The sequence below is a fragment of the Toxorhynchites rutilus genome, chromosome 1 (assembly GCF_029784135.1).
Source record: "Toxorhynchites rutilus septentrionalis strain SRP chromosome 1, ASM2978413v1, whole genome shotgun sequence".
Classification (NCBI taxonomy): Eukaryota; Metazoa; Arthropoda; class Insecta; order Diptera; family Culicidae; genus Toxorhynchites; species Toxorhynchites rutilus.
In genome coordinates this window covers 3,915,725-3,942,655 of record NC_073744.1, presented here as the reverse complement: position 1 = coordinate 3,942,655, position 26,931 = coordinate 3,915,725, and the positions used below count along the sequence as shown (strand labels likewise).

General features: G+C 40.1%; 3 protein-coding genes across 4 annotated transcripts in view; all 3 read left to right on the top strand.

The window, feature by feature from the left end:
- Nucleotides 1-6,646: 6,646 nt before the first annotated feature.
- LOC129761868 (uncharacterized) lies at nucleotides 6,647-7,963 on the top strand. The gene has a single exon (XM_055759692.1). It carries the CDS (start codon nucleotides 6,647-6,649, stop codon nucleotides 7,961-7,963), a length of 1,317 nt encoding a protein of 438 aa, XP_055615667.1.
- Nucleotides 7,964-7,998: 35 nt separating this feature from the next.
- LOC129761859 (uncharacterized protein K02A2.6-like) lies at nucleotides 7,999-8,589 on the top strand. The gene has a single exon (XM_055759680.1). The coding sequence runs from the start codon at nucleotides 7,999-8,001 to the stop codon at nucleotides 8,587-8,589; it is 591 nt and encodes a 196-aa protein (XP_055615655.1).
- A 4,294-nt stretch (nucleotides 8,590-12,883) lies between these two features.
- Nucleotides 12,884-26,931, top strand: part of LOC129774792 (segmentation protein cap'n'collar) — a 164,967-nt gene continuing 150,919 nt past the window's right edge. Inside the window, exons 1-2 of one of the 2 annotated variants that reach the window (XM_055778873.1) lie at nucleotides 12,884-13,234; nucleotides 13,881-14,206. In XM_055778873.1, the coding sequence (XP_055634848.1) occupies nucleotides 13,979-14,206 (228 nt within the window). In that variant the 5' untranslated portion in view covers nucleotides 12,884-13,234; nucleotides 13,881-13,978. Of the gene's footprint in view, nucleotides 13,315-13,880; nucleotides 14,207-26,931 lie in introns of both variants that reach the window. The other variant, XM_055778954.1, reaches the window with a different exon arrangement.

Genomic DNA, 26,931 nt, shown 5'->3' with positions numbered 1-26,931 from the left:
ACGATTATCGGGGATCACTAGGTGAAAGTACGCAGAGATGGTTAGATGCAGCTGCGGAGTGTTTAAATAAAAGAGGTTATATTACGTGTAACAAAACGGTGTTTTATTAATCGCAGACCGGAGTGACCCTCTACAGTTGGCGACGAGGTGAAAATAGCGAAGGTATGTAATATATCCGAAGAAAAAGGAAATATGTTTTAAATTTGATTTTCTTTCAAAATGGCTGACGAACTGCTGTATTAGAAAAATTATGTTCGAAAGCATACGGAAGTAAGAAGAGAGTGTTCTGATGAAAAATTGTTTCAGTAATCGTGTTGAGTGATACTTTCTAGGGTACTTGTCAGTGGTGTGTGTTCACTTGGATTTGCTTTCTATGGGAGAAAAAAAACAAACGGAAACAAATGTACAACAAACAGGATGAAAAAAAAACTGAAAGTGAGAAAAAAAGAGAAACTTGAAACATGAAAAAAAAAAAGATGTTTTTATTTATGAAGATGATACAGACTGGGAGGAATAACATGCTTTGGGAAGCATTGTAAACAGTGAGTGAGAGTTCGATTTAATACAGCGGGGGAATGTAAGGTGAACCGATTTGGGAATCGGCAAGGTTATTGAATAGGACGATGGTAGAACGATTGCGCAATCGATGAATAAATGTTTGGCTCGAAAGGTTTTGGGAAACCGCAATGATGAATGCCGATTGAAAACTCGTTCCAATATATGCACAGTTTGGGAATTGTATGTGTAACCGATTTGGGAATCGGGAAGATGTGAATAATAAAATGAATGATTTAGGGATCGAGTCAAGTTGATGTTAGATTGAATGGTTTTGGGAAACCGATAATTTTTGAGAATTTGTTCAAACGAGTGAATCTGTATTTTAAACCGATTTGGGAATCGGATAGGTGGTTGCGCATGTATGACTAAAAGGTGATTGATTGAAAATGCACGGCGTTTCAAATGATGATAATGGAGGAATCAAAATCGCTACGTATTGGAAGTATACACAGGTCGACTGAATTTTTCCGTGTAATAAAGAATAAATCTAAAAAAAAATATATATATACTACTACAGCTTTATGTGTAGTAGAAAATTATATATATATATATATATATATATATATATATATATATATATATATATATATATATATATATATATGTTAGATTGTCAAAGGGATTTCTACCGCTGATCACAGGTGACCACAAAAATACTCGGTTTCGGACCTCGAGACTTAAAGTTGATTCGAATTCATCAAACTTTTATTAAATTCTTAAAAAGGTTTTGCCTATTGTAGCATCACCCTGAAACTGATAGATCAGGTTGAAACAATGCATGAGAGTGCCTCAGTACACAAAAAGAACAATTAGTGATGTCCACTAGAGATGCTCAATTTACTTTTTCCGACATTCGGCCACCATGACCGTCATCCGACCCGGATGATGTCATTAATTTTTCGTTATCCACTATCGGAAGCACCGCTGTCTCATCGAAATAATCGTCGTCATCGCCAGGAACAAAACGCTTCATATACTCTGCACAAGATGACGTCCGGATCGGACCTTCGTGTAAGCCAACCTTTTCCACATCGTAACGATCATTCCGTTTCTGCTTTATGACACGATAAGGTCCTAGGAACTTCTTGGCAATCTTCAAATGGCTTCCGAATTGAGTCCTGCTGATGACAACCAAATCACCCACTTCATAAACGTTAGCTTCCTTACGCTTGCGATCGAACTGGCGTTTTGCATTCTGCTGCTCCTTCAATATCTTCATTCGGGCTCCAGCACGCTCCGCCTCCCTTTCTTCTTCGAATAACTGGACATTTTCTTGGGATACTACTTCGGACAGCCGTACATCCTCGGGGCCCCTCATATTAACACCAAACAGTAACTGGAAAGGGCTCCGATCAATTGAGCGTTGATAAGAATTGTTCAAGTACCGTTGTAAGCATCCTACGTTTCGATACCAGTTCTCCGGGTTCTCGATGGACAGTTTCGTCAGAGCTGGGACGATGATACCATGGACCCTCTCAACTTGACCGTTTCCACGAGGTACACCAGTTGTAGTTAGAAGATGCTGGATTCCCTCACGCTCACAGTATTCTTGAAACGTAGTCGAGGTGAAAGCTGCTCCTCGCTCTGAAATAATCCTAACGGGGTTTCCAAAACAAACCTTTTGCACCTCAAGTTTTTGAAGACCCTCTTCGGCCGTTGTTGACTTCACTGGGTAGATCCAAACGAACTTGGTGAATGCATCTACAATAGTAAACAAGTATCGATAATTTTTTTTTGGATGCTGTAAGTGGGCCAAGATGATCGACATGGTATGTTGATAGAGGAAGATCATCTTTTGGTATAGGATGTAGCCAACCCTCCTTTTTTCCAGCCTTCCGTGCTGCTAGGATGCATGGGACGCAGTTCTCAACAAACCGCTCTAGCTTTGTTTCTATGCCCTCGATCCAATACTCACGTTGAATCATCTCCTTCATTTTCTTTGCCTTGAAGTGACCTTGCTCGTGAACCTGTCGGATCACGGAATTTTGCATCGTAGCTGGCACTACCAAAAGTTTTCCGCCAGCATAGTGTTTGTAGAGTACTTCATGGTCGAGGATAAAGTCATCATAATCTTCATTCTCCAAAACTTTCATTATAGCTCCCAGCCTTTGATCATTGCGTTGGTTTGCTTTCACTTGTTGAATCACGTTGCTTTGTAAAAGGTAAACCGATGGAATGCGGCTTAAAGCATCGACATGTCTCATGCGAACGCCTGGACGGTGCTCCAATGTGTAATTATATTCTTCCAATAAGAGTGCCCATCCAGCTATTCTTGGAGAAATATCTTTCTTCTCCATCGTCATTTTTAAAGCGGAACAATCTGTCACGATCTTGAAAGGGATTCCAAGTAAATAAATTCGAAACTTCCTCAATGCGGATATAATTGCTAGAACTTCCAGTTCATAGCTAGGATAATTCGCTTCGGTCGCAAGTGTCTTCCTGCTGAAGTAGTAAATGTGGTGGAAATAATTATCCACAACACTTTTTTGCAAAAGAATTGCTCCGTAACCAATCTTACTAGCATCTGTATGTAGTTCAGTAATCGCTTGCGGATGGTAATGCGCCAAAGTTGGTCTACTAGATCCTTCAACTGCTCCACAGACCTTTTTTGTTCTGCACCAAACACGAAAACAGCATCATTTCTCAGCAGATCGGTCAACGGCTTTGCGATCGAAGAATAATTTTCAATGAACTTCTGGAAATATCCAGTCAATCCGAGGAAGCGTTGTATTTCCTTAAAGGTTTTGGGATCCGGAAAATTTTTCACGGCCGTTGTCTTTCTGCCGTTGGTTTTATCGTCCCGTTTTCTACTTCGTAGCTATTTTACTATTTTACGCATGAGAAACTGACATTTTGACCATTTTATCTTCAACCCGTGCTGCTCTGCTATTGCTAATACTGCCGACAACTTTTCTAACGCTTCTTGTTCATCCTTTGCCGGAATCAGAAGGTCATCGATGTATATTACTACCACCTTCTTTTTAATCAAATCACGGAATATATCATTTATGTAGCACTGGAAAACAGTCGGAGAGGTACTAAGTCCAAACGGTGTGGCCAGGAACTCGTACTGACCGAAAGGGGTTACGAAAGACGTGTATTTCCGGCTGCTCTCGTCTACTGCAACATGGAAGAAACCATTCTCGAGATCCAAAGTAGTGAACACCCTCGCATCATGCAAATCATCCAAAATATCCTCGATTAATGGTAGAGGAAAATGATCACGAACTAGAACTTTGTTCAGTCGCCGGTAATCTACACAAAGCCTCCTGGATCCATCCTTTTTGTGAGCCAGTACAATAGGACTACTGAACTCTGACGTACTTGGTTGAATTATGCCGTTCTTCAACCATTGGTCAACCTGCTTCTGGGCGATCTCCTTCTCTAACGGTGCAAGCCGACGTGGTAGTTGTTGAATTGGAGTTTCGTCTTTTAACACAATCTTCAACTTGACTTCCGATGTTGCAGACATACGAGGATTATAATTGCTTACAAGATGTGACGTTCGTTCTCTAACTGATGGATCCACAATGTGCGAGAAAGGATCATCTTGAGTTTCAGGGACAATATCGATACAATGTACGAAGTTTTCTTCCTTAGGGAAAAATCTTGATCCCGCAACCGACACTTTCACATCACCGTACAACAGCAAATTCCGTCCCAGCAACATTTCCATACTTAAATGCTCTAATGACACAACGCAAAACTTCAATGACATAACTGTTTCGACGATTTGTATTTGCAGCACCGTCGTCCCCATTGTCCAGACGGGACCACTAAGTGTGTGTAACTCCTGCTTTTCTGCTTCGTTCAAGGGTAGACATAGCCTATTAAGCACGTCTATGCGAATCAATGAGACTGCAGCACCGCAATCGAAAAATACTTGCTTAGGTTCATAACCGATCATTACAGTCAAAAATGTGCCCCCATCAACAACCGACTTTGCGCTGCACAATTTAACAGATCGCTTATCTCTCGGACATTCTCGCATAATGTGCCCCGGTTCCTGGCACTTATAACAAACCGGTCGTCTGCTTTCTACACCACCATTTTTTGGGCGATACGGAACACCGTGATCTTCGACTCTAGGAAGGTTCCGATGTGATGCAGGCATAGCTATCGATGAACTCTTGTTATTTTTAATATTTTGATAGATGCGTAGTCGTTCCTTAAACTCGTGAACTGTTTTGGCACCGTATAATACTGTCTTATCTGCACTACCGTCAGTAATCCCGTTCACTGTGTACGATATAATTGCTTCTGATTCCAGATCTGCCTTAGCACCGAGCTCTCTCATCATCAAATAATATTCAAACACCGTCTCCGTTCCACCTCCTTTCCTATTTCGCAGTTGCTCGTGAATCACCGCACTGTTTTCGCGACAATGAAATTCTTCCACTAGGAAATCCTTCAAAGCATTCCAGTTAGTCACATGTCGTACTGTTTATATTTTTATTATCTGTATTATAGTGATTTTCAACTCATTTGGCTGGTTCGTCACTTTTTACTTCCATTTTTGGAAGAATGTCGGGAGTGAGAATTGAACTCGTGACCTTTAGCGTGAGAGGCATGGATGGTACCACTACGCCAGATCGTCTCCGTGGTGTCGTACTGTGATTAACGATGATTTGGCAAGTCCCTTCAGTTTTCTTTTGGCCACTACATATTTACGCAAATCCGATAATCCGATGGACTCGGCCATTTCCTCGAAATCCTGAATCCACTTCATTACCGGATAATAGTCACTACCGGAAAACTCGTTAAACGCCGATTCAACTTCCGAAACAGTCAAATTAGCAGTTCCCAACGTATTAACTCCATCACACGCGCTTGCGGTATCTCTTGCTTGATAAGTACGGCTATTTGCTGATCCATGTTCGCTATTTCCGTCTGAATTGGCCTCATCATAGCGATGTTCACGAAGCCCGTTACCGAGCAGTGGGACATTACGATGTAGAGTACTCGGTCCACGCTCACTATAGCCGTCAAAATCGTTCTCGGTTTCACCGTACCGATGGTCACGACGATGGGGCGTGCTCGACACTTGTTGCCGAGAAGAACGTAGTTCACCAATTGCATTAAGTAATCTATAGTTTTCTTCCCGCAGCATGTTCATTTCACCCCGCATTTCTTCTAATTGCGTAGTGACGTTCGCCAGTGTCATATTGGAGAAGTTTAACTGGTCTACCAGTCGCACAAAAGCGTTATCGTTGGGGTTTATTGACTGTTGAGGCAAATGAGGGGGGAGGGAATGGTGTGGGTTGTTGTGAAAATGATCCATTACTACTGGTACTAGTACGTATGAAACGGATTTGTCGACGTATCTGATTGTGTGGATTTCTCGCCAGTATTAGTTTTCGCGCTGTCCAAAGTCTTCAGCTACACGAACGATCACTGATAAAATTACTATGCCGACTCTTCTATTGTTTGAGATGTAGTAACGGCTTTGATCGCTGGTTTTCTTGTTAAATAGTCACTAGAACTCTTTTCTTATGATCTTCATAGATCCTTCGTTCAACTAAGCACGGTTCGGTACCCAATAGCTTTTCACTTCATGAGCTATTGCTTAATTTTTGACTCACAGTCACTTCGTCCACATATGGGTCATGTGTATCGCGAAATCCCGGTTGAGCCCCCAATTTTGTTAGATTGTCAAAGGGATTTCTACCGCTGATCACAGTTGACCACAAAAATACTCGGTTTCGGACCTCGAGACTTAAAGTTGATTCGAATTCATCAAACTTTTATTAAATTCTTAAAAAGGTTTTGCCTATTGTAGCATCACCCTAAAACTGATACATCAGGCTGAAACAATGCATGAGAGTGCCTCAGTACACAAAAAGAACAATTAGTGTTGTCCACTAGAGATGCTCAATTTACTTTTTCCGACATATATATATATACTTGTCAGTGTTGCGGTTTCAGTTGTTGATTGTAGTTATTGTTAAGAAGATCCAAGCTATACTCAATTACCATCTGACAAGTACCTAAGGTGAAAAACAATACTAAAGAAAAGTGTTTTTTTTTCTCCTAATGCCCATATGATAATAGCATAAAGAATAAATAATTACGCTTGCAATGTTTTCAGATGGATTTATCTCGCGTAATACCACCATTTAGATGCAACGACGTTGAGAAAACAAAGCTGCACAAAGAATGGGAGGTATGGAAAAGGTCACTGGAGTATTATTTCGAAGCGGAGGACATAATCGATCAGAAGAAGAAACGAGCAAAACTCTTGCATCTTGGAGGGCCACAACTGCAAGCATTATTTCAGTCCTTGCCAGATAGTGAAAAGTTTGCTAGCGTGGCAATAGAGAGGCAATATTACGACGTGGCAGTTCAAGCGTTCGATGAGTTTTTCCGACCAGGACGCCAGGATGTTTTAGAGCGCCATCATCTGCGACGCATGAAACAACGGGAAGGGGAACGATTTGCGGAATTTGTAATTAGAATCAGACAGCAGATAAGTGAATGCGGCGTAGAGAAATATGGACCAGAGGTGCGCAAAGTGCTCACTACTATTATGCTGACGGATACCATCGTGGAAGGATGTTTATCGGAGGAACTCCGAAAACAAATCCTGCAGAGAGACCGATCGATTGAGGAGATTGAAGAGATAGGGAAGTCATTGGAAGGAGTGCAAAAACAAATGAGAGATTTTGGAGCGACACGTGAGGAGGCTAAGTTCGGCGATCGTGTGTTTGGAGTAAGGTCTAAGTATAAGCGATCCCCTCATGCGTTGCCAGATACACACACTTTTTCGCGGACCAAGAAACCGGAATTCAGCCGGGATGCCAGATGCTTCAAGTGCGGATTTTTTGGTCACATTTCAACTGATTCCAAGTGTCCAGCAAGAGGCAAAGTGTGCAAGCGTTGTAAAAGAACAGGCCATTTTGAAATCCGGTGTCGTCAACAGAACAATAACTCATATGCTTGGAAAGATTCTTCTTTGGATTCGAAGAAAGTTCGGATAGTACAAAGATCTATAGAAGGTGATGATAATGCACGAGAATCAAATGCAATAGCAGACCCAGAACAACATTCGTATACTGAACAGAAAACCTTTTATGCGTTCTATTTCGGGAATGATTCAAACGTCATACGATGCAGGGTTGGAAATGTAGAACATCCAATGCTAGTAGACTCTGGGGCAGAAGCAAATCTTATTACAGAGGAAGCATGGAAAAAACTAAAATTAGCAGGAATCCAAGTAAAAAGTTGTGAGAAAGGCAGTAACCGTATTCTGAAAAGCTATGCGAATAATATTCCATTGACCTTGCTCGGAACATTTACAGCGGAAGTTCGTGTCGGATCAAAGAAAGTAAATGCTGAGTTTTTCGTTGTCGAAGGTGGGCAGCGTTCACTTTTGGGGGATAAACAGCAAAAGAGCTGGGAGTCTTGAAAGTCGGGCTGGATATTAGTCAAGTGGGTAGTAAAATGGAGCCATTTTCAAAGATAAAAGATGTTACGGTTCATATTCACCTGGATCCGGAAGCTAAACCGGTTTTCCAACCGATGAGACGAGTACTGGTGGTGTTAGAGGAAGCGGTCAATAGGAAGTTGAGAGAGCTGATGGATCGAGATATCATTGAAGAGAAGAAGGAACCAGTAAGCTGGGTGTCACCTTTAGTTGTGGTTGGCAAGATGAATGATGAACCTCGAATTTGTCTTGATTTGAGACGTTTTAATGAGGCCGTTCTGAGGGATAGACATCCGATGCCATTGATCGAGGATCTACTGGCTCGGGTTGGTCCAAACATGCTGCGCAGTAAATTAGATGTGAAAGATTCCTTCTTACAAATCGAGCTGGACGAAGCCTCAAGGAATGTAATGGTTTTCCTGACCGGGCGTGGACTATATCGATTCAAACGGATGCCGTTCGGGCTAGTCACGGCTCCAGAGATCTTCCAGAAGACAATGGACGAAATCTTATGCGGGTGTGAGGGTACATGGTGGTACATAGACGACATTTACATTGAAGGAAAAAACAAGGACGAATATGAGACGCGGGTTGCCAAGGTAGGGTAGTATTATACAGTAAAAATTCGCTAACTGGTCGAAAAGGGAAGACCAGTTATCGACATTTGCGTTTTAACTGGTTCGGCATGTGAAACGTCAATAAAAACCGAGGGGAACTTAAATGAATTGTTTGATTCGCGTTGGTCATGAAATTGGATAAACAAAAGGTTTTCAATTGAAGTTTCGCATTCAGTACGACAACAGGTATGAAATAGAATTTGAAGAAATTATTTTTCTGTAATTTAATCAATGTTTTTGTCATGCAAAAATAATGTCAATTTTCATAACATTTCAAATTACATTCGAATGCCCCTCACAGCAAATCTTCCATTCGAATATGGCGTCGATTGTTTACGAAATTCTGTTTTTTAACTGATCCAAGGACCAGTTAACGTTCGCCCAGTTAAAAAGCAGCCCTTTTAAACCAAGACCAGTTAGCGAACGATTACTGTAATCGTTAACATTTCTTCAATAATAATTGGATAACCGATTTATTGTTTGCTGAACTTGAAATATATTTAAAAAAAAAAAGTTTAACGTTCTATTCTTGTTTTATCTAGGTTTTAAAAAGGTTGAAAGAACGAAGAGTGCAGCTTAATTGGGAGAAGTGTTTGTTTGGGGTAACCGAACTAGAATTTCTTGGACATAGAGTTGCGAAGACGGGAATCACGCCCTCAGAAGCTAAAGTAGCAGCTTTGAAATCGTTTCGAGAACCCGAAAACTCAAATGAAGTGCGCAGTTTTTTAGGGCTTGCTAACTATTTGAATCGTTTTATACCGAACTTGGCAACAGTTGATGCTCCGCTGCGAGATCTTACTAAAAAGGGAATTACATTTAATTGGTTAGATGAACATGAAATCGCATTCTGTCAGATTAAGGAAGCGTTGACAAGATCAAAAAACACTGGGATTCTTTGATAAAGGCGACAGAACTTTAGTAATGGCAGATGCCAGTCCTATTGGCCTCGGAGCTTTGTTAATACAAGTAGACGGTCAAGGACAACACCGAGTCGTTAGCTTTGCGTCGAAATCTCTCACCGATACCGAAAAACGATACTGCCACACAGAAAAGGAGGCGCTCTCGCTCGTGTGGAGTGTGGAGAAGTTCTACGTCTATCTGTATGGAAGAAATTATGAGATTTTGACGGACTGCAAGGCTTTGATATATCTATTTACACCTCGGTCGAGACCATGCGCTCGGATTGAAAGGTGGGTTTTGCGTCTTCAAGGATTTGATTACTCGATTACTTATATTCCTGGTGATCAGAATCAAGCTGATGTTTTGTCTAGGCTATCAACGTTGAGGCCAGTCCCATTTGATCAGTTCGAAGAAATCACGATCAAGGAAATTGTAAATTTTGCGGTGAATGTAATGGCAGTTCCTTGGGAAGAGCTACTTGAAGCATGTCAGTCAGATGCAGAAATACAACTGATCCTAGAACTTCTCAACAAAGATCAGCGACAAAACTTACCAATCGAATTCCGTGTGTTTTCCAATGAACTATGTCAGGTGGGAGAGATCCTGTTACGTGGTGATCGCATTGTTGTTCCGGAGAAACTGAGGCCAAGAGTTCTACAGATTGCTCACGAGGGACATTTAGGAATCGCTATGATGAAATCATCGTTGCGTTCATCGGTCTGGTGGCCTAGGATGGACAGAGACGTGGAAAATTTCGTAAAGAAATGTCGAGGTTGTATACTGGTGTCTACACCAGAAGCTCCAGATCCACTTAGAAGAAAACATATGCCAGCTGGACCATGGCAGGAAATTGCGGTAGATTTTCTAGGTCCGTTACCAGAGGGACAATGGCTTTTCGTAGTGGTCGATTACTTTAGTCGATACGTAGAAGTGGTTGAAATGAAGAGCATCACGGCACAGGACACAATAAGGGAACTGGCAACTATGTTTGGGAGGTTTGGCATACCATGTACATTGCGAGCAGATAATGGACCACAGCTGAGCCGTGAGTGTATTGAATTTAAGCAATTTTGTCAAGAGTTGAATATTCAGCTGGTAAATATGATCCCCTACTGGCCTGAAGCAAACGGCGAGGTGGAACGCCAAAATAGAAGCATTTTGAAACGGCTGCGGATAGCGCAGGAACTAGGCAAAGACTGGCGTATGGAGCTGAGAAAATTCTTGCTGGCATATCATTCAACTAATCATTCTGTAACCGGAAGATCACCTTCTGAATTAATGTTTGGCCACCGCATAAGGAATAAATTGCCATTTGTACCACAGTTTGTAGCAGAGGAGCAAGTACGAGATCGAGACAAACTGATCAAAGAAAAAGGGAAGGAATATGCAAATAAATGCCGAAATGCTCACGAAAGTTCAATGTAGAGGCGAATGAACTGCAAAGTTTAAAGCAACTTAAAAACAAAGAAAGAAAGAAAGAAAGAAAGTTCAATCAAGGAAGGTGATTACGTGTACGTGAAGCGAGTGAGGAAAGATCACAAATTATACGCGGATTTTTCACCGGAAATGTGTACAGTTATAAAACGTTTAGGATCAGAAGTCACTGTTAAATCGTTGGAGACGGGAAAAGAATACAAAAGAAATGTTTCTCATCTGAAGAAGGCAGAAGCTCAACCCGAGGAGGCAAATACCACTCAGCCGCATAGTAAGGACAACAGAAATGAGGTTCATGCTAAAGCTAGGGCATGTAGTCCAAGTTCAAGTGAAGAAACATCTCCGGTCGATCAACAGGTCGAAATGAAAGTCGCGGATTCTTCAGAGTATTCGTTAGGTCAGCCTTCGGCAAAGCGTAAACGGACGGAGCCAAAAAAGTTTCAGGAATACGTTCCATTTTAAAAATAAGAAGTAAGGTGGGATGTAGGGTTCTACTCGCGATACAATACAATTACGACATCTTGAGATACATTACCTACTGAGAACTGTAGGGACCTTGGTTAGGAAGCGGGAGAAAAGAAACGGGGAGTCGGTGAAAGTACGCAGAGATGGTTAGATGCAGCTGCGGAGTGTTTAAATAAAAGAGGTTATATTACGTGTAACAAAACGGTGTTTTATTAATCGCAGACCGGAGTGACCCTCTACAAGATGCATTTTTGCCTTTGTCATAGTAGTACTGTAAAATATGTCGGATTTTCTCTTTATTTTGCTCCATATTTGCGACACTATAACTCACGAACGACTTAACCAAACAAAACACTGTCAAGGACTATATTATAGCGCGCAAAAATACCTTTCCAACAAGCTATAGTATGACACGATACAATGAATACAACTAGAACTACGCGCTTACAACGACACCTCGCGGAAATACCGCAGGACTTTTTTGACAGCCTAATATGATAAAATTTTACAATATCTAATGAGAGAGATTTGTTTAGTTTAGTTTTTCGAAAAACTTTTCCTTTGACGTCAGAAAAGTCTAAGCTATCATTGAAGCTACAGAGCGTTCCAAAGTAATGCACTTTCTTTCAAAAAATTGTCTAAAAACGTCAGTATGCCAAGCTTTCAAACGTCATAAAAAATCAGATTTGATGATATTGCGGGATTTAAGCATATAGCAAGATTTTGAATAGTATAGCAAGAAAGGAAAACTATTACGAAACAGCTGAGGCAATTTTATTTTTTTGCTCGATGGCCAGCGATTGTCCACTGTGGAGTGGTTTACAATGTGATTCTACGTTTGTACTAATTGGTGGCATGTTTTGATCGGACCCATTTGAGGAACACAAATTAGACTGATCAAAACGAGGCACATAATGCGTTTGGACATTGCTTCGCATTTCACAATTATTCAATTGTTTATCTCAAGAAAAATAAAATGTTATTCACTGTGTTAAATGTGTAGAAAAATTTCCTATCAATTGATGTAAACATTTTTGCGATCTATTAAGAAATGCTCGAGTTATAAGCATTCGAAATCTTTCATGTTTTCCTCCATGTTCAGTGCCTAGATTTTCATTTTACCCCCTATATCTTCCGGTTAGACGTAGTCCTACAACAAAAAATTACCATGCATGCCGTTCACGAATCACACCAAGTTCTATGCTGGATTGATTAATCGTTGTCCACATGGAAGTCCTAAATACACCTTCACGCACATCCGCGTCACGATTTTTTGAGCTAGGTGTTAAATACTAAATCAAACTTTTTTAAACCAGTAGTAAAACACAATCAACAAAAAACGTGAAGGAAGTTCATCACATACATTGTTCATTTGTGTGAAATAGCTGACCAAGTCGAGAGCACGCGCGTCCAACTGCTGCTGCTGCTGTTGCTGCTGCTGCTATCAAGTACGTCGTCAATACGCGAACCGAAGGCGAATGCGAAACTGATAGTGTGATAATGGTGATTTGCTGAACGATCCCCACATACAAACAACCGAAAAGCATAGAGGCACAAACAAAACAAGTTTGCCCGTGGATGCGACAACGCGAAACTGGAAATTATAAGCTCGGCGAATTTTAGTGTTCAAAACAAGCGCTTAGTACCACTACACAATAGTGGCGATATTGTGAGAGGTGATCGTGAAATCGTACCTCGAATAGAAACAACACCACGAGTTGTAGTGCAGCGCAGTTTAGTGCGAGTGTTGTGCTGACAGGATTATCTTCCACAAGTGCATCGTTTTTTTTGTCCGTTCCTGCTTTTTGGCGCCACCAAAAAACGTGATTTTCGACCGGTGGGTGTGCTGGGCGTACAGGGAGTGATTTTCCCGTACTCCAAAGTGCCTGGAGTGAAGGTTTTCCCTTCGTTTTGACAGTCAGTGATTTCATGCTTTTCGTTATGAGTAGTCTTTCGTTGGTTGTGTGAGTGTGGGGACGGTGGAACGACTTATGAATGGTGATTACGCGTGAGAGATGGTAGCAATCTAATTCTCCGAGCGGGATTCGTTTGATATTTTCTGTTTCATTGTTTGTGGCAAATACAAATTATATGAAATGAGTAGGATAAAATCTTCATGTCCATTTAAATAGACATGATGTAAGTTAATTGCCTTTAAGTTAATCGTTCTCCACATGTAAGCATGTGTAAATGTGTTAGTAAAACTGTGATGTTTGTTTTGCGTTTTAGCCAACAAATTGAAAACATCGTCACCAACTTTGCTCCGCTCGCACAACCACATGTGTATACTATCTCTCTGTATTGCACACCCGTTTCTATCTACATGTTTTCAAACAAAGTTCCTACGACGGAATCATGAAATTGTATGTCTCCCCTTATTATCAGCGCTAGGAACCTAAAACCTGGAAGACTACTGATAACAGTCCGAAATCTCAGACAGCAGTACCTCTTTACTTTAACTGTGTTCTCATCTCTCATCACAGTTCTTGCTAGGTGACTGACAGTTTAGAAACACTCTTCCCAACCGGAACTACTCACAATCGGGACAACGGCGACGGCAAAGCGCGCGCGCGCCAAAACTATGGAGATGGCTCTGGAGTACGAAGATTTACCGCGGATGCAATCGCTAACCCCCGAACTTGATACAATCTCGCTGAAAGACGCTGCGGACAGAGAGATGACCACCAGCAGCAGCAAATGCGGTGATAAACTCTGCAAAGATGTGAACCCTGGTGACGACGGCGAAATCGTTGTGCCCAAAAGCAGAAGCCACACTCCGCTGTATATCTATAACAATTACGATATCAAGGTAAATACCAAAACTTTTATATTTGCTCTTGGACACAAAGTAAGGTATGCGAAGTGCGAACGGAAGAAAACGACGGAGGAAACGAGTCCCCATAATGATTATTTCATGAATACCGGTTTATCGGTAGCAACAACATGCGATGCGTCTCACTTCGTCGTGTTCCAACGGGGGAAGGGTTGGGCGAGAAATATCTGGAAGTAATGCTATTTGTGTCGTGGTTAAGTATTCATTGAAATCGTGGTGACGTCAGGTTTAAACACGAGCAAGGTACACGTGAATTAGAGCCGGACGATGCCGGTTGGACGTTAATTATATGGTAGGGTTTGCGTTTTGTGATGTTTATCTCTATCGTCAAAGTTTATTGAAGTCTTACTGGTATTACAATATGAGACGATAAATGACGTTCACAATGGTACACTTGTTGACGATTTATTGTGTTTTTCATTCCATGGCATGGGACAGGGAAGAAAAGGAATATGATAAAATGTGCTTTATTTTTTTTTTTTTTTTTTTTTATTAAATCGTTTATTTTTACAGGCTCAGTTACATAAGTTTAAAGGAGCCAAACTCCTGACTGTATTGTTACAAGTATATATAAACATTTTTCCTTAATTCTAATGTTAATGGTGTAGAAAACCGATTACTCGCGGTCTACTCGAGTTTAGAAGGGTGACATATTTTCTTCAGGAAAAGGAAGGGATAAAAGGATATGTTGACAATGTTCACTCTCACATTCACACTCACATTCATTACACTCAATTCTTAAGCCTATCTTATATCTAAAATGTTTTTACAGTTCACCTTATTCTATTGTTAATAAGAAGGGATTTGATTTCTCGCGAAGAAAAAGGAAAAGGAGAATATAAGGATATAAGGATAATCAGACACGAAGATCGATAACTTTTAGGAAGACATATATTTGGGACATGTAATCAAGGTCTAAACCAGCCAACACATCTCTCACCGGCACATTGGGCTGCCTTCCTTTAGCCCGAAGAGAGTTTTCTAAATTCGATCTGGCAACAAGATACTCCTCGCACGACCAAACAACGTGTTCGACGTCGTGGTAACCTTGGCCGCAGGCACAGATATTGCTGTCGGCAAGATCAAAACGAAAGAGTAGCGCGTTTAACGAACAGTGATTGGACATGAGTCGGGAGAAGGTGCGAATAAAGTCCCGACTCAAGTCCAGACTTTTGAACCATGGTTTGAGGCTAACCTTAGGGATAATTGAGTGGAGCCACCGGCCCAATTCATCTTCGTTCCATTTGCGTTGCCAGTTAACGATGGTATTTTTACGAACTAAAGAATAAAATTCATTGAAGGCGATTTGACGCTGATAAATTTCGCCTTCAATTGCACCTACCTTTGCTAATGAGTCAGCCCTCTCATTACCCGGAATTGAGCAATGTGAAGGGACCCAGACAAAGGTAATGACATAACAGCGTCTGGATAAAGCACTCAAAATTTCTCGTATTCTCTCAAGGAAGTACGGCGAGTGCTTTTCCGGCCTCACTGAACGGATAGCTTCGACAGAGCTAAGACTATCCGTTACAATGTAATAGTGTTCAACAGGTCGTGAGGCGACGCTGTCCAGCGCCCAATGAATTGCTGCCAATTCAGCAATATACACTGAGCAAGGATACTGAAGACTGTGTGAGGTGCTAAAAAAATTGTTGAACACTCCAAATCCTGTGGACTCATTCATAGAGGACCCATCAGTAAAGTACATATTATCACAATTGACACGCCCATACTTTGCTTCGAAAATCGTAGGAACGATCCCCGATCGATGATAATCTGGAATTCCATGGATATCCTGCTTCATGGACAGATCAAAATGTACAGAGGAATTGATGTAGTCAGGAAAACAAACACGGTTGGGAATATACGAAGAAGGATCAACCTGCATGGAGACGAATTCATGATATGAGCTCATGAATCCAGAATGAAAATTTAGCTCGATCAGCTGCTCAAAATTTCCGATCACCAATGGGTTCATGACCTTACACCGGATGAGGAACCGAAGAGATAATAAATTGAAGCGATCTTTTAGTGGGAGTAGGCCTGCCAAAACCTCGAGACTCATGGTATGCGTTGAGGGCATACATCCCAACGCAATACGGAGACAAAGATACTGAATTCGCTCGAGTTTAATGAGATGTGTTTTGGCAGCTGATTGAAAACAGAAACTGCCATACTCCATCACTGAGAGAATAGTTGTTCGATACAACATTATAAGATCTTCGGGATGGGCTCCCCACCATGTGCCGGTAATTGTACGGAGAAAGTTTATTCTTTGTTGGCATTTTTTACTCAGATACCTAATATGGGCCCCCCAAGTACATTTGGAGTCGAACCAGACCCCAAGATACTTGAATGACATAGCATGAGTGATCGGTTTACCCAAAAGTTGAAGCTTTGGTTTTGCTGGTCTATGCTTCCTAGAAAAAACCACCATCTCTGTTTTCTCCGTGGAGAATTCGATCCCTAGCCCAATGGCCCAGGTTGAAAAATTGTTCAAAGTATCTTGTAAGGGTCCTTGCAGGTCGGATTCGTTTGATCCTACGACAGACACCACTCCATCATCTGCAAGTTGTCTTAGGCTGCAATTTTGTGTAAGGCAATTGTCGATGTCGCTTACATAGAAGTTGTACAAAAGGGGGCTTAAACATGAGCCCTGGGGGAGGCCCATGTAAGAGACCCGACTTACTGCCGAATCTCCGTGAGAAAAGTTCAAATGTTTCTCACAAAGCAAGTTATATAACATATTATTCAATAGAGGCGGCAGACCCCGAAAGTGTAATTTGTCTGACAAAACCTCTATTGAAACAGAATCAAAGGCCCCCTTTATGTCCAAGAATACTGAAGCCATTTGTTTTTTTCCGGCGTAAGCCATTTGAATTTCTGAAGAAAGCAACGCAAGACAATCATTCGTCCCCTTGCCCCTGCGGAACCCATATTGTGTATCTGAGAGTAAGCCATTCGTTTCAACCCAACGATCAAGGCGAAACAAGATCATTTTCTCCAACAATTTCCGTATACAAGACAGCATTGCTATTGGGCGGTACGAATTGAAGTCGGACGCGGGCTTTCCGGGTTTTTTAATAGCTATAACTCGTACTTGTCTCCAATCATCTGGAACAATATTATGCTCCATAAACCGATTGAATAAATTCAACAAGCGATGTTTCGCCACATCAGGGAGGTTTTTCAGCAAGTTGAACTTAATTCTATCCGATCCCGGCGCAGAATTGTTACATGAAAGGAGAGCAAGAGAGAATTCTACCATCGAAAACTCGGAATCAAGATCGCACCTATCTTGTGAAATATCTCGAACAATTTTTTGTACAGGAACGGAATCGGGACAAACCTTCCGTGCAAAATTTAAAATCCATCGATGTGAATATTCCTCGCTTTCATTCGTTGAAGAGCGATTTCTCATGTTTCGAGCCACTTTCCATAATTTTTTCATTGACGTTTCTCGTGACAGACCTCCCACGAAATTTCGCCAATAAGCACGTTTTTTCCCTTTGATCAAGTTTTTAAATTGATTTTCAAGGGATAAATACGTTTGAAAATTCTCAATGGTTCCACTTTTCCGAAAAGCTTTAAATGCATTCGATTTATCCTGATAAAGCTTGGAACATTGGCTATCCCACCATGGATTGGGAGGCCTTCGACGAATAGTGGAACCTGGGATGGGTTTCGTTTGAGCGCGAACCGCGCTGTCATAGATCAAACGAGAAAGGAAGTTATACTCCTCCAATGGAGGTAAACCATCTTTGGAATTGATGGCTAGAGCAATCGCGTCCGCATATTTTTTCCAGTCAATGTGTCTTGTGAGGTCATATGCCATGTTTATAGATTCAGAAGAATTCGACCCAATGGTGATGGAAATTTCGATTGGCAAGTGATCACTACCGTTGGGATCCTGGATTACATTCCACTTGCAATCTAACGATAGTGAATTCGAGCAAAGCGAGAGGTCAAGAGCACTTGGGTTAGCAGGAGGTTTAGGTACACGTGTTGTTTCCCCAGTGTTCAAAACGGTCATATTGAAGCTGTTACAAAGGTCATATATCAACGATGAACGATTGTCGTCGTACTGTTCCCCCCAGGCAGTTCCGTGAGAGTTGAAGTCTCCCAAGATCAATCGTGGCTCAGGAAGGAGTGAGCACATGTCAACAAGTTGCTTGCGGCTAACCGCAGATCTCGGAGGCCAATACAAGCTGACTATACAAAGGTCTTTGCCTCTGATGTTTGCATGACAGGCAACAGCTTCGATCCCTCCAATAGGTGGAAGGTCAATTCTAAAAAAAGAGTGACACTTATTGATCCCCAATAGTACCCCTCCGTATCTGTCATCGCGGTCCAAGCGTATTATATTAAAATCGTGGAAAGAGAGATCATTTTGAGAAGAGAGCCAGGTTTCGGACAGTGCAAAAACATCACAATTGACTTTATGAATTAGAAATTTGAATGTATCCAATTTAGGGGTAAGACTACGACAATTCCACTGTAAAACAGTGATATCTCCGACCTCTCTATTTAAATTAGACATCAAGAGAGATAATCATTGCAAGGAGGGGCCATGTTTGCATCAATTGTTGCAAAATTGTCTTTAATACTGGAAGCATTGAGATGACAATGGTTCTGATGGAGTCGGAAACATTAAAACACTTGAAGATTTGATCCAAAAGGTCAGACAACTTTATAAATCCCGATTGGGAAGTTGAGCTGGACGGAAAAATAGGGACAGTTGGGGTTTTTGATGTCCCCTCGAGTGCTGGGTCGTTCGAAGATGAACTATTCCCACGGAAACCAGGGGGAACCTGATTTTGCTTGTCCGCTGCACTCGATTTTTTAGGCAAGCTAACAGGGGGTATCACCGGAGGGACTTGTCCTTGAACTTTGGGAGTGGTCACATTTTTGCGCCGGGGATTCCCTTTGGAAATAACCGTTGTGCCCCCGCTAGCTGTGTCCGCTTCTATTTCGTCAACTGGCAACGTAGCGAAAACATTATGTGTGTTGATTGGTTGTTGCTCTTGAGCCAGTGGAGAAGCGCCCTTCAAAATTTCCGCAAAAGTGCGCTTCGAGCGTTCCTTCAAAGAGCGCTTCTGTTTATCCCAGCGACTCTTGTAAGTTTCACAAGCTGAGAGCTCATGTGGGGATCCCCCGCAATATGGACATTTATGCTCAGTCGCACTGCAGGATTTCCCCTCATGTTGCTCTCCGCAAGTGGCACAGCGCTCCTTGTTGGCGCAATAATCTGCTGTATGACCAACTGACTTGCATTTGTTGCAAGTCATGGGCTTTGGCACGAAGAGTCGCACTGGAAGCCTTAATTTATCCACCATAACGTAGTCAGGGAGGGCGGAACCAGCAAAAGTTACTCGAAACGAGTTGGACGGCGTGAATTTTTTTTCTTCCCCATTCTGGGAAACTTTTCCTAGTTGCTGGCAGTCCAATATTTTAATTTGCTTCAAAGGGAGCTGTTTAAATCTGCCATCTCCCTCTTTTATTATTTCGCTCGTCAGACCCGTTTCTGTAATCACCCCCGCAATTTCTACGTTATGGCAGGGCACATATACGCGACATTCTATTACAAAACGATTGTCGACAACAATATCGTTAGCGTGCTTCCGATTAGCCACGACAACACGCAGTTTGTTCGGTCTAGCCTTTCTAATTTCGACCACGGAGGAATAATATCTTGCCAGATCTTTAGAAATTTGAATGACATTTAGAGATTTTCCTTTTGGTTTGGGCCGGAAGAAAACAACCCATGGGCCAGATCCAGGTGAATCTTCTGGATAGACCTTGACACGAGGAGAGGAAACAACTGAGGGGGACGAGGTCGATTGTTGAGCGGGATCAGGAACAGTAGGGCTGGGAGGCAAGTTCGGGAGTTGATCGGAAGCGGGAGCAGGAGATTGAGGGGGTGAAGAGGAAAGGTTTGCAAATTTTCTTGAGGGGGGCTTGTTTAGGTGACTTAACTCTCCCTCTAAAGAGACATCCGAGGGGGGAACGCGTTTAAGCGACTTTCCAGCTCCCGTAGATATGGAGGGGTAGACAGTGGATTCAATCTCCATGTCAACGGTTCCTTCTTCATCTGCCATTTAAAGTGGCAGATGTACACTTTTTAGTTAATTTTTCAATTTTTTTTTTGTTTTTTCTTTCTAAAGCTAATAAACTTAACCTAATAAAATTATTGATACTTATAATGCACACCACACCAATGCGGATAATCTCCAACGCGTATCAATCCTTCGGTGCAGCTGAACCGGTGTATCGCACCACAGCACGATAATGGTGTCGATGACGAGAGGCGATAAATTCACCAGCACACAGCACACAGCGCCCGCGCTGCAGGCCTTCTTCCTCCTGCTTGTTGTGTCCGCTTCAATGCAATCCAGCTACAATCTAGGGAATCCCGTTATTGCGCACAATCACTTGACCAGTCACGAGAATAACGGTATCACTTCAACGATACACGATCACGAAATATATGCGTCCGGCGGCTTCGAACTTAGGAAGACGAATGAAAATGTGCTTTATGTTGTTAAATATTTGAATGTGACTATACAAGAGCTTAGTACGCGGCACATGTTCATTCAGCTTAGACGTCACTAAAATAAGGAAAATTTATTGAATAATCAAGGTATTAGTATTATTTCAAACAGTAAATCAGTAGCATGCATTGCATCGAATATTCTAAAATATTCTAACATAAATTACGCTTCTTATCGAGACTGCATTTCCTAATGCACAGATTGCATTCGATGCGAATCGCATATGGATGAAACAAAACAATGTTCAAAATACTCACGGTTTCATTATGCTTTGAGCCAAAATGCTCATGAAATATTGCGCTTGTTTTTTCAATAGATGGAAATGATGCACAAAACTATCACTTCTATTTGTCTTTTTCGACGTGATTCCACAAATATCCATTGCACGCTGTCACATTATGCTCATATTCAGTAGGAACTCCAGAAAAATGTTTGTTTGAATTGATAATAGCGTTTTAAAATGGGTGTAGTCAATTCAATATAAACACAAATTCAAATATTGACGTTACGGCGTTAACATAAGTTATGGCAGCGCATGCTATGTCGCTCGTAGACTCCACCGTCATCATTATCTTTATTTCCAGAACATTGAGAATCATCGAAGAAATTGAAGGCTAATACACTTTTTCATAACTATAGAACCACTCCATTTTTTTTTGAGTTTCCAGAGATATTTAAGAATTCGGTTGAGTTGAAGTATATAGTGTAGAATACAATAACTATATTCATCTATAAGACTGGCCATTTGAACTGTTCAGGCTCGAAACATTAAAAAAAACTAAAATTCCAGTGTTTCATAACTGTAGAACCAGATGGAGAAACTGTCACTCCTTTACAAAATTAACGTCAATAAGTAATCGGTTTCTAATTCGTAGGTCATCTTTAGTTCTCAATCAGTTCAAATAACCTATTCGGAGTGGTTTCGACCAAGTAGCGTCATGTTGTAGTGTGTATCACGTTCTACGCAGAAGTACTGCTCGTTTCAGCTCTTCAAATCACTCATACTGCTTGTAAGCTGCATCTACTATTCGTACGATCGCTCCTCACAAGCTCTTGATAGGGTTTTGATTTGGTAAACAAGCTGACCAGTCTAGAATCTGAAGCCCCTATTCATTAAACCATGCCATAAAATTCCGGATTTTATGAATTGATTTTAAATTGCCCAATTATCGCATTGTTTTTGATGCAAAAACAGCAGTGAATGATTCTGAAGTACTTCGTTGCACTTCATTCGTGTTGACGGTAAGCTATTTAAACTAGGCCTTTTTGAGTTTTTCAGTTCGATTGATCTTCATTGTTCGGAGGTTTCAGGAACATCATACCGAAAAACACACCTCACTAATAATTTATGAGTAAAGGAGTAATTTGTATAGTTATATTTTGAATTTCAAATTTCTGTTGATGAGAATCCGTTGTACACGTTATTCTATAATATTTGAACCACCCTAAGACAATGAATACTGATCAAAAGTTAAAAAAGTAAACAAAAACTGAAAATCATACATGATTCCGCGTGTGGATGTAATTTTATCGGCTTCGATATTAAGCATTTTGAGTGGTTTAATATCAAAAATCAATTTACTGATGGTTATATTTCAGTTTGTGATTTAACAGAGAAGAGATATTAGATATGTACGGCAAAGTAAATCCATTTGTGAGTGGAAAATTTAAATTATTAAAAAAATTGTACTGGTGGGGCGGAATGGACAGTGATGTGTTAAGATCACATCCAATACATGATAGAAAGTGATGGAAAGAGTATTGAACTCTTTTTTTGTTCGCTTTCTCTGTTTGTTCTATATCAGTTGCTGGACAAACAAACGATGAGAGAGAGAGCGAAATTATTCCTCTCGAGAGCCATAAACCTCTACGCTTCGTATATTACAAACCTGTCCATATTGCCCCCACTATATGTCCATCATACCCACATCGACAAAAATGTTCTACTTTTCGGTCTGTGAACAAGCTGAAAAAAAAATATTTTTTTAACAAAAACCATCGGTGTAATTTTGATTATTGGCGTTACAGAAACCCCAATCTTCAAGAATTATTTTTTTCCGTTCTTCCGTTTTCCGGAAAATGACAAAAAATCAAAAAAGCGCCAAACAAAAACATTTTCCAAAACCTACATTTTCGTTCCTGTAGGAGGTTCAATCCAATGGTTTTTTTCCTACATCACAATGTGTGATCTTTTATCAAAGTAGTATTGCAGAAAAGTTTACATATTTTTAAATTTTGTAATATTTTTGTTAGGTTATGTGAGGTTATGTACTTTCCGCAATGAGTTGCTTTAAACCGATTTTATGCTTATTGGGCATGATACAAATTTGAATGAAATTGATAGTAGGTGATAGCTAGTAAACTAAGCTATCATTTGATGCCCAAATCTTACCATATGGTTGCTTTCCAAAGCCATGAAAAATTATCGAAGTTGCTGTTCGATTTTTCGAACACTTGGCCTAAAATGGATTAATTTCGGTAAAAAACATTGAAAAACACTTTTTTGTAAAACATTTGGCAGATCAATTTGGAAAACAGTATATTGAATTGCACGAATACGCACGAAGCATCAGTTTCCAAAGATATAATGGAAGATCTTCTTCACACGTCCCTATTACCCTCACCTCCCCTATCATCGGAAGAAAAATATTTTCTTCAAAGCTACCAACGAGTTTCTAAAAGTTGAATTTTATGTATTTCCCTATAAAAAAGATAATTCCATACTTCTACTCATCCATTCACACACTAACAAGAAGTACAACTTTTCAAAATATCCATTCATTTATTCATTGAGATTTGATTCAGATACAACTTCAGAAAATGGTTACTAAGCCAAGGATAGTCCTACGTTTTCTCTGCTGTTAGACTACATGGGCTGAATATTGGGCAAAGATGTATTTATTCCTCATTCCACAGTTTCCTTCGAGGGCAATACTCTTGGTATAGCTAGTTTCCAACATTTCGATTCCCTTTCTGTAGTACGAAACGTCTAAATCTTCGAAATAGTGCCACTCTGCAGACTGCCTGTTGGACTCAGGAGTGTGGCAATGGATCCATGTTTCATCCATTGCAAAAAAACGTCGAAAGAAGTTCACTTGATTACGTTCCAACAACGCCAAGCCGGCTGTTGAATCATCAACGCGCCGCTGTTTTTGGTCGACGGTCAGCAAACGGGGCACTCATCGCGCGGATAGCTTTTTCAAGTCTAAAGTGTCGTGCAAAATGTTTCCCAATAGTTCTTTTGAAATGCCTGCGGCCTCAGCTAACTCACGTTACTTCACTTCACGATCGTTCAATACGAGTCGATGCACTTGTTTTACGATTTCTGGATTCGTAACCTCTTTTGGCCTTCCAAAGCGACGTGCATCTGCGGTGATTGTACGGCCCATTTTAAATTCACTAAACCACCGATAAACTGTTGTTCTTGAAGGTGCAGAAGTGCAATAACATTTCGTCAACCACTGCATTAATTGTTCAGGAGTTTTTCCCATCAAAAAACAATGTTTGATCAAAATACGATATTCCTCTTTTTCCATTTTCTTTACGAATGCTCAGGTAGTGACACACAACCGTAGTTTGTGAACAAATAAACGAAATGTCATGAAACTTCACATATCAGCTAGTGACAGATGAATCTTGTACTTTTTTTTAGTGGCGCCAACTGTTGAAAAATCTCGGAACTTTTCAACCCATGTACTATTAGTGAGAATAGTTAGATCATTCAGATCTCCATGTAGCATCGTGAATATAGGTTTTTCAGCCTGGAACAAACAATTGAATCCGTTGTTCTGGGCCAACTTTTGCAAGTAGTCTGAATTTTGTTACAATTATACTGAAATCTTATTCTTTTGTACTATTTCTTTCAAAAATCTGCATCGCAATCTGTACCGTTGCATAGAAAAATCTTTTATAAAAATAGTTCTCAAGCGCCAAATTACTAATTTGTTGAATGATTGTTATACGCACTCTGGCTAAACTTTGATTGCATCAGTTTTTAGAAGTTTCGAGCTGCCCTATGCTTTTTCAACAATAGTTTAAAATTCAACATTGTGATCATCGTATCGTTGCCTTATCGATCTGGATGTATAGTTTTGTTGTTGTTGTAATCAGAAAAAAACAATCATTCGATAGTTGATGGAGAGTGAGTCAAAGTAAGAATATTAAAATGCAAACGATCCTACATTTCTTTTCAGACAACTAATTTTTGTCAGGCAGATTTCTTTACGGAGCAATTTCATATTTAGACACGGTATGCTCTACCCATCACAAAAACCTGAAAACGCTTCCAATTCTTATATATATCATAATATTTTTTCTGGGATTTAACATTGCAGCCGCCTTGAGGGTCCAATCATCGAAATAAAATCTGGGGATAATATAATAAAAGTATGGGGATTAAAATGAAAACCTAAACACAGAACATGCAGGGAAAAATAAAAGATTTCGAATGCTTATAACTCAAACATTTCTTAATAGGTCGAAAATATGTTTGCATCAATTGATTGGAAATATTTCTACGCATCTATCACAATTGATAGAATGTTATTTTTCCTGAGATACGCAATTGAATATTTGTAATCTAAACGCTCTAACTGCCCCATTGATCACAATGTTGAATTTTAAACATTTGTTCAAATAGCATAGGGCAGCTCGAAACTCCTAAAAACTGATGCAGTCAAAGTTTAGCAAAAGTGCGTATAACAATCATTATAAAAATTAGTAATTTGGCGCTTGAGTACTATTTTTACAAAAGATTTTCAACAAACAATTTGAACAGTACAGATTGCGATGCTGATTTTTGAAAGAAATAGTACAAATTTACGGTTTCCCCAACATAACCATCAATGATTGTATGATGTTTATAAATCTTTTTTTTTTACTTTTCATCCTTGAAGCTCCTCCTTGAGCCGAAACATAGTTCTTCGCTTTCAAAATAGAGTCAGTAATGGTGGCTGCCAACCGACTCACAGAATTTGTTTTGTTGTCATTATATAGCGACAATATTCGCTCAACATACGCTGATGAACGTTATCAAAAAGTGTCTTACATACGACCGTAACGTTATTGATGAGCAGTAGAACAAAGTAGAACAAACTGCATAATCGGTTTAGTCATAGGATAAAAAATCAAATGAGTCAATATACAATTGGCGGATTGATTATGGTCATACTTGACTTGGAACGGAAAGAATAGTTTAAACTCTTCCACCCGTTTTTTATCAACCTCACGTGTTATTAATTCATCACTCAAGAAAATCTGTATCCTTTAGTTCAAAAAACTGTTATCTGTACCGTACAGAATCTGTACCAAAAAAAAAATCGAAAAAATCTGTGCATTTTCAAATAAATCTGTATGTGTGGCAACACTGGCAACATGGTCCAGGAGGGGCATTTAAGTGGAAATCAGCATCTAGAGCCCGACAGCTATTCTCTAGATAAAAATTATCTTCAACAAAGTTGTTACATATGATAGAGCGCTCATTTATATGTTGTCAAAAGTAGGGTGACTTAAATTTCCGATGAATTAAAAAATCTAACTTTCTTATATTTATAGATGGAGGTAAACATAGTTTGACAATGTTGTAGGCCAGTTATTCTAAGCCACTTCGTAGAACAAAGTTTTTTCTATCTCTTAAAATAATATATAGCGCTTTTTCTCTAAGTTAAGTTAAGGTGACCGTGAAAATATAGGTTTTTTTTTGCTCTAACTTTTATATTTAAAATTCTACATCAAAACCCTCTTCGAATGACTTTTCGAGTTTACTACGACTAACATTCTACAATGCATAACTTGTCTATATCTTAATTTTACTCAAAGTTTTCATGTTTTTTCTCCAAAAATACGTCCTTTTCATTTGTTTGTCGTCCATTCTGGGGAAAACATAAAAAAAAACTATAGACGGTATTTTAAAGAGCATAATTCACTCTACATGATGTGAGATTTTCAAAACTATGTTGTTTTTAATATTTGAGTAAATTAAAATTGAAATCATGAGGTTTTGGAATGGTATTGCAGTAAAATTGAGTATGATTAAGATATTGACAAGTTGTGCGCCACAAAAATGTTGATCTTCCTAAGCTCTAAAAGTCGTACAAAGACAAATTTGATGTGAGGAAATAGAAAAGTTAGAGTAATAGAGTTTTTTCATAG

What these genes read in the sequence shown, in the direction of transcription:
- LOC129761868 (XM_055759692.1), top strand. Translation starts at nt 6,647, where the DNA reads ATGGATTTATCTCGCGTAATACCACCATTTAGATGCAACGACGTTGAG.
- LOC129761859 (XM_055759680.1), top strand. Translation starts at nt 7,999, where the DNA reads ATGGAGCCATTTTCAAAGATAAAAGATGTTACGGTTCATATTCACCTG.